The following is a 15,452-nucleotide window of genomic DNA, read 5'->3' on the forward strand; positions in this document are numbered from 1 at the left end:
TAATCCGTTCTCCACATTCTCCTTGTTTCGTCCACTTCTTTCTCAACCTTACCTCATTAACTGTCTTCATGTCCAAACCTTTTCAACACACCCTCTCCAGATCTCTCCGCCACACTCTTATCATCACAAAACTTCTGTGTTACCTTTGCATTAGTCAGTTGAGTTAACCATCTCACACTACATATTGTCCTTAAGCATCTCATTTCCAGCAATCCATTCTCCTCCACACACCTTTATCATATAGAGCCCATGCCTCGCAACCTCATAACATTGTTGGAACGACTGTTCCTTCAAATACACCCACTTCTGCTCTCCGAGATAACGTTCTCTCCTTCCACACATTCTTCATCCCTCCCAGAACCTTCTCCCCTTCACCCACCCATGACCCATTCCCATTTCATGTTTTCATTCGCTGCCATGTCCACTCCCAGATATCTAAAATGCTTCATTTCCTCCATTTTTTCTGCATTCAAACTCACACCCCAGCTAACCTGTCCCTCAACCTTGCTGAACCTAATAACCTTGCTTTTATTCATATTCACTCTGAACTTTCTCCTTTCACACTTTCTTCTAAACACAGTCACGAACTTCTTCAGTTTCTTACTCGAATCTGCCAGCAGTGCTGATTCCTCAACAAACAGCAACTGACTCACTTCCCAGACCCTTTCATCCCCAACAGACTGCATACTCGCCCATCTCTTCAAAATTCTTGCATTTTCCTCGCCACTATCCCATCCATAAACAAATTAAACAACCATGTTGACATGACTCGCCCCTGCCACAAAACAACCTTCAATTACAACAATCCACTCTCCTTCCTTTCTCCTCATATACATGGTTTACATCCTTGATATAAACTTCTCACCGTTCTTAGCAGCTTTCCTCCCTCACCAGATATTCTTAAGACCCTCCTTAAGGCATTTCTATTAACCCTATCATATGCCTTCTCCAGATCCATAAATGCCACATAAAAATCCATCTGTTTTTCCAAGTATTTCTCACACACATTCTTTAAAGCAAACACCTGGCCCACACTTCCTCTACCACTTCTGAAACAACACGGTTCTTACCCAGCCTTATACTTTGTACATACCTTCCTCTGAATCAATGCCCTCCCATACAATTTCCCAACTTATGCCTCTGCAGTTTGAACATTCACCTTTATCTCCCTGACCCTTATACAGTCCTACTACACATGCACTCTGCCAATCTTCAAGCACCTCGCCATGATCCGTACATTCAGTGAAAATCCATATGAACCAATCAACAACACAGTCACCTCTCTCTTAAGAAATTCCACTGCAATACCATCCAATCCCGCCTCCTTGCCACATTTCATCTTCCGCAACGTTTTCGCCAACACTTCTCTCTTCACCAAAACACCATACCACCCCGACCAGAACATCGTACATCTGCCACCCTATAATCAAACACATTCAATTGTCCTTTAAAATGCTCATTTCATTTCATCCTCACTTCATCACTAACTGTTACCACTTCCCCTTTTGCTCCATTCACCAATGCTCCCATTTGTTCTCTTGTTTTTCGCTCATTATCAACGTCCTTCCAAAACATCTTATACATCCTAAGGTACTAATACTCGTTCACCCCAACTCTCATTTGCCCGCTTTTTCAACCAGCCCAAACTCTTTTCTTTTCTTTTTCACTAGAAACTTTACTTCATCATCCCACCACTCACAACCCATTCTAAGCCGCTCAACTCCCGCCTTTCGCATGCCAGCACTGCTTCCCTGAATATATTCCATTCCTCACTCACTCCCCTTGCTTCATTAACTCTTACATTTTCCATTTTACACTCAATTTCTCCTTTCATTTCTTCCACAAATCTCTTTTCTAAGCTCACGTACTCTTACCATTTTCTTCTCACCGACATTGTCTCCTTTACTTCCTAATCATTTTGTAAATTTTCACCCTCGCTTCCACAAGATAGTAAACACATCCCACCCATTGCTCCTCTCAGCACATCTACATCCAAAAGTATCTCTTTTACACGACTCTCTTCTACTATGTAATCTAATAATGCCCGCTAACTATCTCTCTTACTCACGTACGTTTTACTTGTGTATGTCCCTCTTTTGAACCGGGTATTCTCGATCACAAGCTGTTCACCATTTTCATTCATAATACTAAATACTTCATGCCCCCAGCTATACCCTCAACTGCCACATTACTCCCTTACGCATTTTGTTATCACTCATCACTAATACCCGGTCTCTTACATCACAACTGCTGCCTCACTAATACCCGGTCTATTACATCACAACTGCTGCCTCACTAATACCCGGTCTCTTACATCACAACTGCTGCCTCACTAATACCCGGTCTCTTACATCACAACTGCTGCCTCACTAATACCCGGTCTCTTTCATCATTACTGCTGCCTCACTAATACCCGGTCTCTTACATCACAACTGCTGCCTCACTAATACCCGGTCTCTTACATCACAACTGCTGCCTCACTAATACCCGGTCTCTTTCATCATTACTGCTGCCTCACTAATACCCGGTCTCTTACATCACAACTGCTGCCTCACTAATACCCGGTCTCTTTCATCATTACTGCTGCCTCACTAATACCCGGTCTCTTACATCACAACTGCTGCCTCACTAATATCCGGTCTCTTACATCACAACTGCTGCCTCACTAATACCCGGTCTCTTACATCACAACTGCTGCCTCACTAATACCCGGTCTCTTTCATCATTACTGCTGCCTCACTAATACCCGGTCTCTTACATCACAACTGCTGCCTCACTAATACCCGGTCTCTTACATCACAACTGCTGCCTCACTAATATCCGGTCTCTTACATCACAACTGCTGCCTCACTAATACCCGGTCTCTTACATCACAACTGCTGCCTCACTAATACCCGGTCTCTTACATCACAACTGCTGCCTCACTAATACCCGGTCTCTTACATCACAACTGCTACCTCACTAATACCTGGTCTCTTACATCACAACTGCTGCCTCACTAATACCCGGTCTCTTTCATCATTACTGCTGCCACACTCAAGCAGCTGCTCCCAAAACACTTACCTCTCATGATCTTTCTTCTCATGGCGAGTAATCACCCATATTTCGCCATCCACTTTCATTTTACCAACAAAAGTCTAGAATTTTTTCCTTGCACTTTCACGCACTCCTACTACTCCTGCCTTAACTCTTGTCCTCTCACCAACCTCTTGACATTTTCAAACCATTCTTTACCCTTGAGATTCGTTTCACTCAGAGCCAAAACATCCAGGTTTCTTTCCTTAAACATACTACCTATCTCTCCTCTCTTCTCACCTCGATTACATTTACACCCAATTAGACATCGCAGCCTGAACCTTCGAGGAGGATGAACTCTCCCTGCTTGACTCCTGTCTTGTAGGAAATGAAATACAAGAAAGGGGACGTTTTCCAGCCCCCCAACCCAGCCCTTTTAGTCGCCTTGTACGACCCGCAGGGAATACGTGGGCAGTGTTCTTCCTCTCCCTACCCAACAGCCGAGGTGGTGCACGCAAACAAATACCCCAGCTGCAACCAAGTCATATAGAAGGGAAAGTGATGAATATGAGAAAAAGAATGAAATCAGTTTAACTCTTGTGTGTTTGTGAAGCTGGCTAATAAAGGAGGAATGATCGTGGGAAGAGAACAAGACGGAGGTAATCAACATCTTGAATCCTCGAGGAAAGGTCGCAACGTCAATCCATCTGTGGAGTCTCCAACTTGTGGAGTCTCTCCAACTTGTGTTGAACTTCCTACTTGTAGAGAGTCTCCAACTTGGGGAGTCTCCAAGCTGTAGAGAGTCTCCAACCAGAGAGTATGGGTAGTAGATGGCAAGCACGTGCCCTGGTTCCAGGCCTTAGTGGCTAAGATACGCAAAGACAGATCACGAGAGTAGAGGCAGAAATGACACCTACAGAACAGAGAGCAACAACACAGCTGACAGAAAGTGACTGAGAGATAGCAAGTGGGCGGACGAGACAGAAGGTTCTTGATTCCATTCTCTATATGAGAGAGCCTTGATAAGAGACGCCCCAGATATACGAGCAGCACTCCAAACTGGGGCGATAACATGTCTCCAAATGTTGTAAAGCCATTCGAAAGGACAGTAATATTGGCTGCTATTCAAAACCTTCCACTTTTGGAAGAAAAAAAAAATCTTGTGCTATCTATTATGTAGGGTTACCAGAAGAATGTAAAAGCAATGACTTCGTCTAACATATCTAACTATAGTTAAGTCAAATTTAAAATGTGGTATTCTGAAAAGCATTGCGAAATTATTGAAATTATAAGAGAATTTTAGATAGAAATTGAATTATTCCAATACTTCCCTACTATGAGCTACCTCACTAGTCCCGGTCAGGAGACGAAATCTGTTTGGTGTGAGAAAAATAATGAGTCGTGTTTACCTACTGGAGGGACGGGAAGTGAGGTGAACTGTGTAGGTTGGATTCTCCGTAGCAGGAGTCAACACAGTTAGAGGCTGAAAAACGACAACAGTTTAAGACAGAAGTGATGCCACAGACCCCGAGGAACACTACTACTGTTGATTACAAGTGAGGAGCCTAGCGCTTCATCACCGACTGAGAACCAAGGGAAACTGTCAAACCAAAAGAAGCAGATATGGAGGCTTTGAGCACGAGTGCAGAGCTACGTTAATAGGAAGGGTAACTGTTGGTGTTCTGCTTTGGTGGCAGACGTAAAGGAACAGTTCTTTCTACCACGGGAGTACAACAGGTAATTGAAACTCATATGAAACTAAGAAAATGGAGGAAAGAAAGAAAGATTATTGAGTTTGTGGTGAGAAACAGAGTTTGGTCGACAGGGAAAAACACTTGAAGAATCAGATTAAAAACCATCTCAAGATTCCCAGTTTCAACTTTTTCTTGATTTTATCTTCTACTTTATTATCATCATATGAGGAGCAATGACGCACTTCTTCTGTACATAACCGAGAAAAATACAGCTTACGTGTTAGCAGTGACCCGGTCATGCTCGGCTGACAGTAGTGTGGTCGTGCCTCAGGTTCGTTCTACGTCAGTAAGGTCGTCAGCGTCAAGTGGTTAATCCTTAAAACCTTCTTCAGGTGTTGAGGATAACTGTAAGACATTCTCACCGTGCTATGGCCCATGTCTACTAGTACGTAATTAGGTGGGATGTGAATCATAAAAGACACCATATATGGACGAATATCATCTTATTATATGATATTGATGGTAGGATTTGTATGCAGTGTATCATACTTTGTTTTTCCATGTAAAAATATTGTATCTCCATCAAAAGAATGTAATGTAGATATTCCACTGTTATACAGAAAAGTAGAAATTAACATCATTCGACCAAAGTCCCAAGCAAATATCGGAGTCCATCTTGCTCTGAGTAGGAATATAACAAGCAAGAGTTCCCATGGAAGACTTATTCATATTTGAGAGTAATGCTCAGGTCGTGAGAGTTCTCCTTGATCCAAGCGTTCATGCGAGCGTCCAGTTCTGGCGAAGCTACGTTCTTCCAGTCGCCCGTCTGGCCCTTGCGGAGGAAGAAGGTTCTCTCAGAGGGTCGTTCACTGTCTCCTTACTGTACCGAGCCTTCATGGTGTTGAAGCTGATGTGTTCAGCCACTCTGTAGGAGTAATGAGCAACACTATGTTACACCTGACCACATTATCTATCTTTAATGTATCATATTTCATCGTAAATGTGATGAGAGTTAGATAAATTGTTCATGTGATTTTAATGGAAAGTCACTCAGAAATGTAAAGAGAAGAACGGTCTTCGTGACAGTGAACAGAACAGTGGTAGTGAGTGAACAGGAAAACGATCTTAGCGACAATATAAACACTAACTTCATGAGGTGGTCGTCGGTGAGGTCCAGGTTGAGGAACTCACTCACTTTTCGTAACTCCCTAATTCCATGATTCTTCAGGTCCTCGTAGAACATGAAGTGAAGATTCTTGTTGTCCCTGAGGTCCCAGGCCTGCCTTATGTGGTCCCAGTACAACCCATAAATCATCTCGTTGTTCAAAATGCTCTCCATAAACACTGGAAAGTCTCCCTCATATTCACCCATATCAACCAAATGGTGGTAAAGGGAAACATACACATCCTTTGGGTTTCTGGCGACGTAGATTACCTTGTGTGGTGAAATATTAAGATGGAAATTATCACACAACGTAATGATCCAAGGGAGACTCATCATCATCATCAGCACTACATACATGATCCAGGGGAGACTCATCATCATCATCAGCACCACATACATGATCCAAGGGAGACTCATCATCATCATCAACACTACATACATGATCCAGGGGAGACTCATCATAATCTCAACACTACATACATTATCCAGGGGAGACTCATCATCATGATCTCAACAATACATACATAATCCAGGGGAGACTAATCATCATCATCAACACTACGTACATGATCCAAGCGAGACTCATCATCATCAACAAAACTACATATACGATCCAGGGAAGACTTATCATCATCTCAAAACTACATACATGACCCAGGGGAGACTTATCAGCATCATCAACACTAGATACATGATCCAGGGGAGACTCATCATCTCGAAACTACATACATGATCCACGGGAGGCTCATCATCAACACTACATACATGATCCAGGGGAGATTCATCATCTCAACATTTCATACATGAACCAGGGGAGACTCATCATCTTAACACTAAATATATGATCCAGGGGAGACTCATCATCTTAACACTACATATATGATCCAGGGAAGACTCATCATCATCTCAACACTACATACATAAACCAGGGGAGACTCACCATCATCATCGACACTAAATACATAATCCAGGGAAGACTCACCATCATCATCAACACTACATACATGATCCAGGGGAGCCTCATTATCATCTTAACACTACTTACATGATCCACGGGAGACTCATCATCATCTCAACACAACATCATGAACCAGGGGAGACTCATCATCATCTCAACACTACATATTTGATCCATGGGAGACTCATCATCTCAACACTACATATATGATCCATGGGAGCCTCATCATCATCTCAACACTAAATACATGATCCAGGGGAGACTCATCATCATCTTAACACTACATACATGATACAGGGAAGACTCATCATCATCTCAACCCTACATACATGATCCAGGGGAGACTCATCTTCATCATCAACACTACATAAATGATCCAGGGGAGAATCATCATCATCTTAACACTACATACATGATCCAGGGGAAACTCATATTCATATTAACATTGCATACAGGACCCAGGGGAGACTCATCATCATCATCATTACATACATGATCCAGGGTAGACTCATCATCATCTTAACGCTGTATACATGACCCGGGGTAGAATCATCATCTCAACACTACATACATGATCCAGGGGAGACTCATCATCATTTTAACACTACATACATGATCCAGGGTACATCATCATCATAACACTTCATACATGATCCACGGGAGACTCATCAATCTCAACACTACACATAGATCAAGATAGACTCATCATCATCTCATCTTCATACATGATCCAGGGGAGATCATCATCATCTAACACTACATACAGATCCAGTGAGACTCATCATCATCTCAACATACTACATGATCCAGGGGAGACTCATCATCATCTTCAATACTACATACATGATCCAGGGGAGACTCATCATCATCATAAACACTACATACATGATCCAGGGTAAACATCATCATCATCAACACTACAACATGATCCAGGAGACTCATCATCATCTCAATAAATACATATGATCCAGGGAGACTCATCATCATCTCAACACTACATAATGATCAGGGGAGACTCATCTTCACCTCAAAATACTATTACATGATCCAGGGGAGACTCATCATCATCTCAACACTACATACATGATCCAGGAGAGACTCATCATCATCGTAAACACTACAATACATGATCCAGGGAGAATCACATCATCATCACCAACGACATACATGATCCCAGGGGAACTTATCATCCTTAACACTACATACATGACCCAGGGGGAACTCGTTCATCATTTCAACATCAACCACATGATCCAGAAAGGCTCATCACATCATCAACACTACATACATGATCCAGGGGAGACTCATAATCATCTTAACACTACATATATGATCCAGGGTAGACTCATTATCATCTCAACACTACTTACATTATCCAGGGTAAAATCATATTCATCTTAACACTACATATATGAACCCTAGGGGGAGACTATCTTCACTTAACACTACATACATGATCCAGGGGAGACTCAACTTCATCTTAACACTACATATATGATCCAAGGCAGACTCATCATATCAACACTACATACATGATCCAGGGGAGACGCATCATCATCTCATCACTACATGTATGATCCATGGAGACTCGTCATCATCTTAACATTACATACATGATCCAGGGTAAACTCGTAATCATTTCAACACTTCATACATGATCCAGGGGAGACTCACAGTCATCACAAAACTACATACATGATCCTGGGGAAACTCATCATCATCTTAACACTACATACATTATCCAGGGGAGAATCATCATCATCATCAACTCTATATACACGATCCAGCGGATACTCATAATCATCTCAAAACTACATATATGATCCAGGGGAGACTCATCATGATCTTAACACTACGTACATGATCCAGGGAAGACTCATAACCATCATCAACACTGCATACGTGATCCCAGGGAGACTCGTCATCATCTTAACAGTACATACATGATCCAGGGTAAACTCGTAATCATTTCAACACTTCATACATGATCCAGGGGAGACTCACAGTCATTATCCAGGGGAGAATCATCATCATCTCAACACTACATACATGATCCAGAGGAGACGCATCATCATCTTAACACTACATACATGATCCAGGGGAGACATATCATCATCTCAACACTACATACATGATCCAGGGGAGACTCATCATCATCATCAACTCTATATACAGGATCCAGAGAGACTCGCAATCTTCACCATCACTAAATACATGATCCAGGGAAAACTCTTTATCATCTTCACACTACATACATAATCCAGGGAAGAGTCGTCATCATTTCAACACTTCATAAATGATCCAGGGGAGACTCATCATCATCATCAACACTACATACATGATCTACGAGAGACTTATCATCACCATCAACAATACATAAATGAACCAGAGGAGACTCATCATCATCTTCACACTACATACATGATCCAGGGTAGACTCATTATCATCTGAACACTACATACATTATCCAGGGAAGACTCATCATCATCAACACTACATACATGATCCAGGGAACTCATCATCATCTTAACACTACATACATGATCCAGGTAATCATCTTCATCTTAACACTACATAATGATCAGGGAGCTATTCATCATTTAACACTACATGGATCATCCAGAATATATATCAAAGTAACACTACATACATGATCCCGTGTAGAATCATCATCAACTCAACACTACATACAAGATCTAGGGGAACTCATCATCATCTTAACACTACATACATGAACCAGGGGAGACTGATCATCATCATCAACATTACATACATGATCCAGGGTAAACTCATCATCATCTTAACGTTACATACATGATCCCGGGTAGAATCATCATCATCTCAACTTTACAGATATGATCCACGGGAGACTCATCATCATCTTAACACAACATATATGATCAAGGGTACACTATCTTCATCTCAACAATTCATACATGATCCAGGGGAGACTCATTATCGTCTCAGCAATACATACATGATCCAGTAAACACTCATAATCATTTCAATACCGCATACATGATCCAAGGGAGACTCATCATCATCGTAACACTACATACATGATCCAAGGGAGACTCATCATCATCGTAACACAACATACATGATCCCGTGTAGAATCATCATCATCTCAAATCTTCATACATGATCCAGGGGAAAGTCATCATCATCTTAACACAACATACATGACCCAAGGGAGACTCATCATCATTTCAACACTACATACATAATCCAGAGGAGAGTCATCATCATCTCACCACTACGTACATGATCCAGGGAAGACTCATCATCATCATCAACATTACATACATGATCCAGGGTAGACTCATCATCATCTTAACGCTACATACATGATCCCGGGTAGAAGTATCATTATCTCAACACTACATACATGATCCAGGGGAGACAAATTATCATCAACACTACATACAAGAGAGACTCAACATCATCTTAATACAACATACATAATCCAGGGGAGACTCCTCATCATCTCAACACTACATACATGATCCAAGGGACTCTCATCATCATCTCAACACTACATACATGATCCAGGGGAGAGAAATAATCATCAACATTGCATATATGACCCAGGGGAGACTCATCATCATCTTAATACAACATACATGATCGAGGGGAGACTCATCATCATCATCATCAACACTATATACATTATCCAGGGGAGACTCATCATCATCTCAACACAACATACATGATCCTGGAGAGACTTATCATCATCTCAACACTACATATATGATCCAGGGGAGACTCATCATCATCATAACGCTACATACATGATCCAGGGGTGACCCATCATCATCTCAACATTACATACATGATCCTGGGAAGACTTATCATCTCAACACTACAAAATAGCACCAGACAAAACTCACCATCATCATCATCACTTCATACGTGATCCAAGGGAGACTCATCATCATCTTTTCCCTACATGCATGATCCAGGAAAACCCATCATCTTCTCAATACTACATACATGATCCAGGGGAGACTCATCATCTGAACACTACATACATGATCTAGGGAAGACACATCACCAATTTATCACTACATACATGATCTAAAGGAGACTCATCTTCATCATCAACACTAACTACATGACCCAGGGGAGACTCATCATCATCCTAACACTACATACATGATCCAGGGTAGAATCATCATCATCTCAACACTACATACATGATCCAGGGAATTCTCATCATCGTCTTAACACTACATACAAGATCAAGGGGAGATTCATCATCATCATCAACACTACATACATGACCCACGGGAGACTAATCATCATCTTAACAATACATACATGATCCAGGGTAGAATCATTATCTCAACACTACATAAATGATCCAGGAAAGACTCATCATCATCTCACCACTACATATATTACACAGGGGAGACTCATAATCATCGTAACGCTACATACATGATCCCGGGTAGTATCATCATCATCTCAACACTACATGCATGATCCAGGAGAAACTTATCATCATCTTAACACTACATACATGATCTAGGGGAGACTCATCATCATCATCAACACTACATACATGATCCAGGGGAGACTCATCATCATCATAACACTACATTCATGATCCCGGGTAGAATCATCGTCATCATCAACACTACATACATGATAGGAGAGACTTATCATCTTAACACTACATACATGATCCAGTGGAGACTCATTCTTCATTTCAACATTTAATATATGATCCAGGGGAGACTCATCATCATCATCAACACTACATACATGATCCAGAGGAGACTCATAATCATCTTAACACTATATACATGATCAGGGGTAGACTCATTATCATCTCAACGCTACATACATTATCCAGGGTGAACTCATCTTAACACTACATACATGATCCAGGGGACACTCATCTTCATCTTAAAACTACATATAAGATACAGGGTTGACTCAACTTCATCTTAACACTACATACATGATTCAGGGCAGACTTATCATCATTTCAACACTATATGCATGATCCAGGGGAGACGCATCATCATCTCATCACCACATGTATTATCTCTGGGAGACTCAACATCATCTTAGACCTACATACATGACCTAGGTGAGACTCGGTATCATCTTGACACTACATACATGATCCAGGGGAGACTAATCATCATCTCCAAACTACATATATGATCCAGGGGAGACTAATCATCATCTCCAAACTACATATATGATCCAAGGGAAACTCATCATCTTACCACTAAATACATGATCCAGGGAAGACTCATCATCATCATCAACACTATATACGTGATCCCAGGGAGACTCATCATCATCTTAACATTACATACATGATCCAGGGGAGACTCATCATCATCATCAACACTACATACATGATCTAGAGGAGACTCATCATTATCATCAACACTACATACATGATCCAACATAGACGCATCATCATCTCAACACTACATACATAATCCAGAGAAGAGTCATCATCATGTCAACACTACGTACATGATCCAGGGGAGACTCATCATCATCATCAACATTACATACATGATCCAGGGTGGACTCTTCATCATCTTAACGCTACATACATGATCCCGGGTAGATGTATCATTATCTCAACACTACATACATGATCCAGGGGAGACTAATTATCATCAACACTACATACATGACCCAGGAGGGACTCAACATCATCTTAATACAACATACATAATCCAGGGGAGACTCATCATCTCAAAACTACATACATGATCTAGGGGAGACTCATCATCATCTCAACACTACATACAAGACCCAGGGGAGACACATCATCATTTCAACACTTCATAAATGATCCAGGGGACACTGATCATCATCTCAACACTACATACATGATCCACGGGAGATTCAATATTGTCTCAACACTACATACATGATCTAGGGGACACTCATCACCTTATCAACATTACACACATGATCCAGGGGAGACTAATCATCATGAACACTACATACATTACCCAGGGAAGACTCATCATCATCTCAACACTATACACATATCCATGGTAGACTCATCATCATCTTAAAACTGCATACATGATCCAGGGTGGACTCGTCAACATTTCAACACTTCATAAATGATCCAGGGGGACTCATCATCATCTCAACACTACATACATGATCCAGGGGACTCTCATCATCATCTCAACACTACATACATGATCCAGGGGAGAGAAATAATCATCAACATTGCATACATGACCCAGGGGAGACTCCTCATCATCTTATCACTACATACATGATCCAGGGGAGACTCATCATCATCTCAACATTACATACATGATAATGGGAAGACTTATCATCTCAACACTACATACATGATCCTGGGGATACTTATCATCATCTCAACACTACATACATGATCCAAGGGAGACTCATCATCATGTTAACACCACATACATGATCCAGGGGAGACTCATCATCATCTCAACATTACATACATGATAATGGGAAGATTTATCATCTCAACACTACATAATAGATGAAGACAAAACTCACAATCATCATCAGCACTTCATACGTGATCCAGGGGTGACTCATCATCATCTTATCACTACATGCATGATTCAGGAAGACTCATCATCTCAACACTACATACATGATCCAGGGGAGACTCATCATCTGAACACTATATACATGGCTCTAGGGAAGACACATCACCAATTTATCACTACATACATGATCTAAAGGAGACTCATCATCATCATCAACACTTATTACATGATCCAGGGGAGACTCATCATCATCTGAACACAACACACATGATCCAGGGAGACTCATCATCATCTTAACACAACATTTATGATCCACAGGAGACTCATCTTCATCTTAACACTACATACATGATGCAGGGGAGACTCGTCATCATCATCAACACTACATAATGTATCCAGGGGAGACTCAACATCATCTCAACACTACATACATGATCCAACGAACACTGATCATCATCTTAACATAATATATGATCAAGGAGAGACTCATCATCATCTCAACACTACATACATGACCATGGGGAGACTTATCATCATCTCAACACTACATAGAACATCCAGTAGAGACTCATCATCATCTTGACACTACATACATGATCGAAGGGAGACTCATCATCATCTCAACACTACATACATGAACCAGGGGAGACTCATTATCATCATCAACACTATATTCATGATCAAGGGGAGACTCATCATGATCATCAACATTATATACATGATCCAGGGTAGACTCATCATCATCTTAACGTTACATACATGATCCCGGGGACAATCATCATCATCTCAACATCACATAGATGATCCAGGGGAGACTCATCATCATCTTAAGACAACATACATGATCCAGTGTACACTCATCATCTCAACAATACAGACATGATCCAGGGGAGACTCATCATCATCTCAACACTACATACTTGATCCAGGATAGACTCATCATCATCTCAATACTGAAAACATGATCCAGGGGAGACTCATCATAATCTGAACACAACACACATGATCTAGGGAGACTCATCATCATCTTAACGCTACATTTATGATCCACAGGAGACTCATCTTCATCTTAACACTACATACATGATGCAGGGGAGACTCATCATCATCATCAACACTACATAATGTATCCAGGGGAGACTCAACATCATCTCAACACTACATACATGATCCCACGAACACTCATCATCATCTTAACATAATATATGATCCAGGAGAGACTCATCATCATCTCAACACTACATACATGACCATGGGGAGACTTATCATCATCTCAACACTACATAGAACATCCAGTAGAGACTCATCATCTTGACACTACATACATGATCGAAGGGAGACTCATCATCATCTCAACACTACATACATGAACCAGGGGAGACTCATTATCATCATCAACACTATATTCATGATCAAGGGGAGACTCATCATGATCATCAACATTATATACATGATCCAGGGTAGACTCATCATCATCTTAGCGTTACATACATGATCCCGGGGACAATCATCATCATCTCAACAATACAGACATGATCCAGGGGAGACTCATCATCATCTCAACACTACATACTTGATCCAGGATAGACTCATCATCATCTCAATACTGAAAACATGATCCAGGGGAGACTCATCATCATCTGAACACAACATACATGATCCAGGGGAGACTCATCATCATCTCAACACTACATACATAATCCAGAGGAGAGTCATCATCATCTCAACACTACGTACATGATCCAGGGGAGACTCATCATCATCATCAACATTACATACATGATCCAGGGTAGACTCATCATCATCTTAACGCTACATACATGATCCCGGGTGAAAGTAACATTATCTCAACACTACATACATGACCAAGGGAGACTAATTATCATCAACACTCCATACATGGCCCAAGAGAGACTCAACATCATCTAATTACAACATACATAATCCAGGGGACACTCATCACCATCTCAACACTACATATATGATCCAGGGGAGACTAAACATCATCAACACTACATACATAACCCAGGGGAGACTCACCATCATCTTAACACTACATACATGATCCAGGGGAGACTCAGCATCACCTTAATACA

General features: G+C 41.2%; 1 protein-coding gene across 1 annotated transcript in view; it reads right to left on the bottom strand.

The window, feature by feature from the left end:
• Window positions 1-5,195: 5,195 nt before the first annotated feature.
• LOC139764051 (sulfotransferase 1C3-like) overlaps window positions 5,196-15,452 on the bottom strand; it is a 102,433-nt gene continuing 92,176 nt past the window's right edge. The window contains exons 5-6 of the mRNA XM_071690507.1: window positions 5,858-6,144; window positions 5,196-5,634 (exon numbers count right to left, since the gene is read on the bottom strand). Of these exons, the coding sequence (XP_071546608.1) occupies window positions 5,514-5,634; window positions 5,858-6,144 (408 nt within the window). The 3' untranslated portion in view covers window positions 5,196-5,513. The remainder of the gene's footprint in view (window positions 5,635-5,857; window positions 6,145-15,452) is intronic.

Source organism: Panulirus ornatus, chromosome 48, assembly GCF_036320965.1.
Source record: "Panulirus ornatus isolate Po-2019 chromosome 48, ASM3632096v1, whole genome shotgun sequence".
NCBI lineage: Eukaryota > Metazoa > Arthropoda > Malacostraca > Decapoda > Palinuridae > Panulirus > Panulirus ornatus.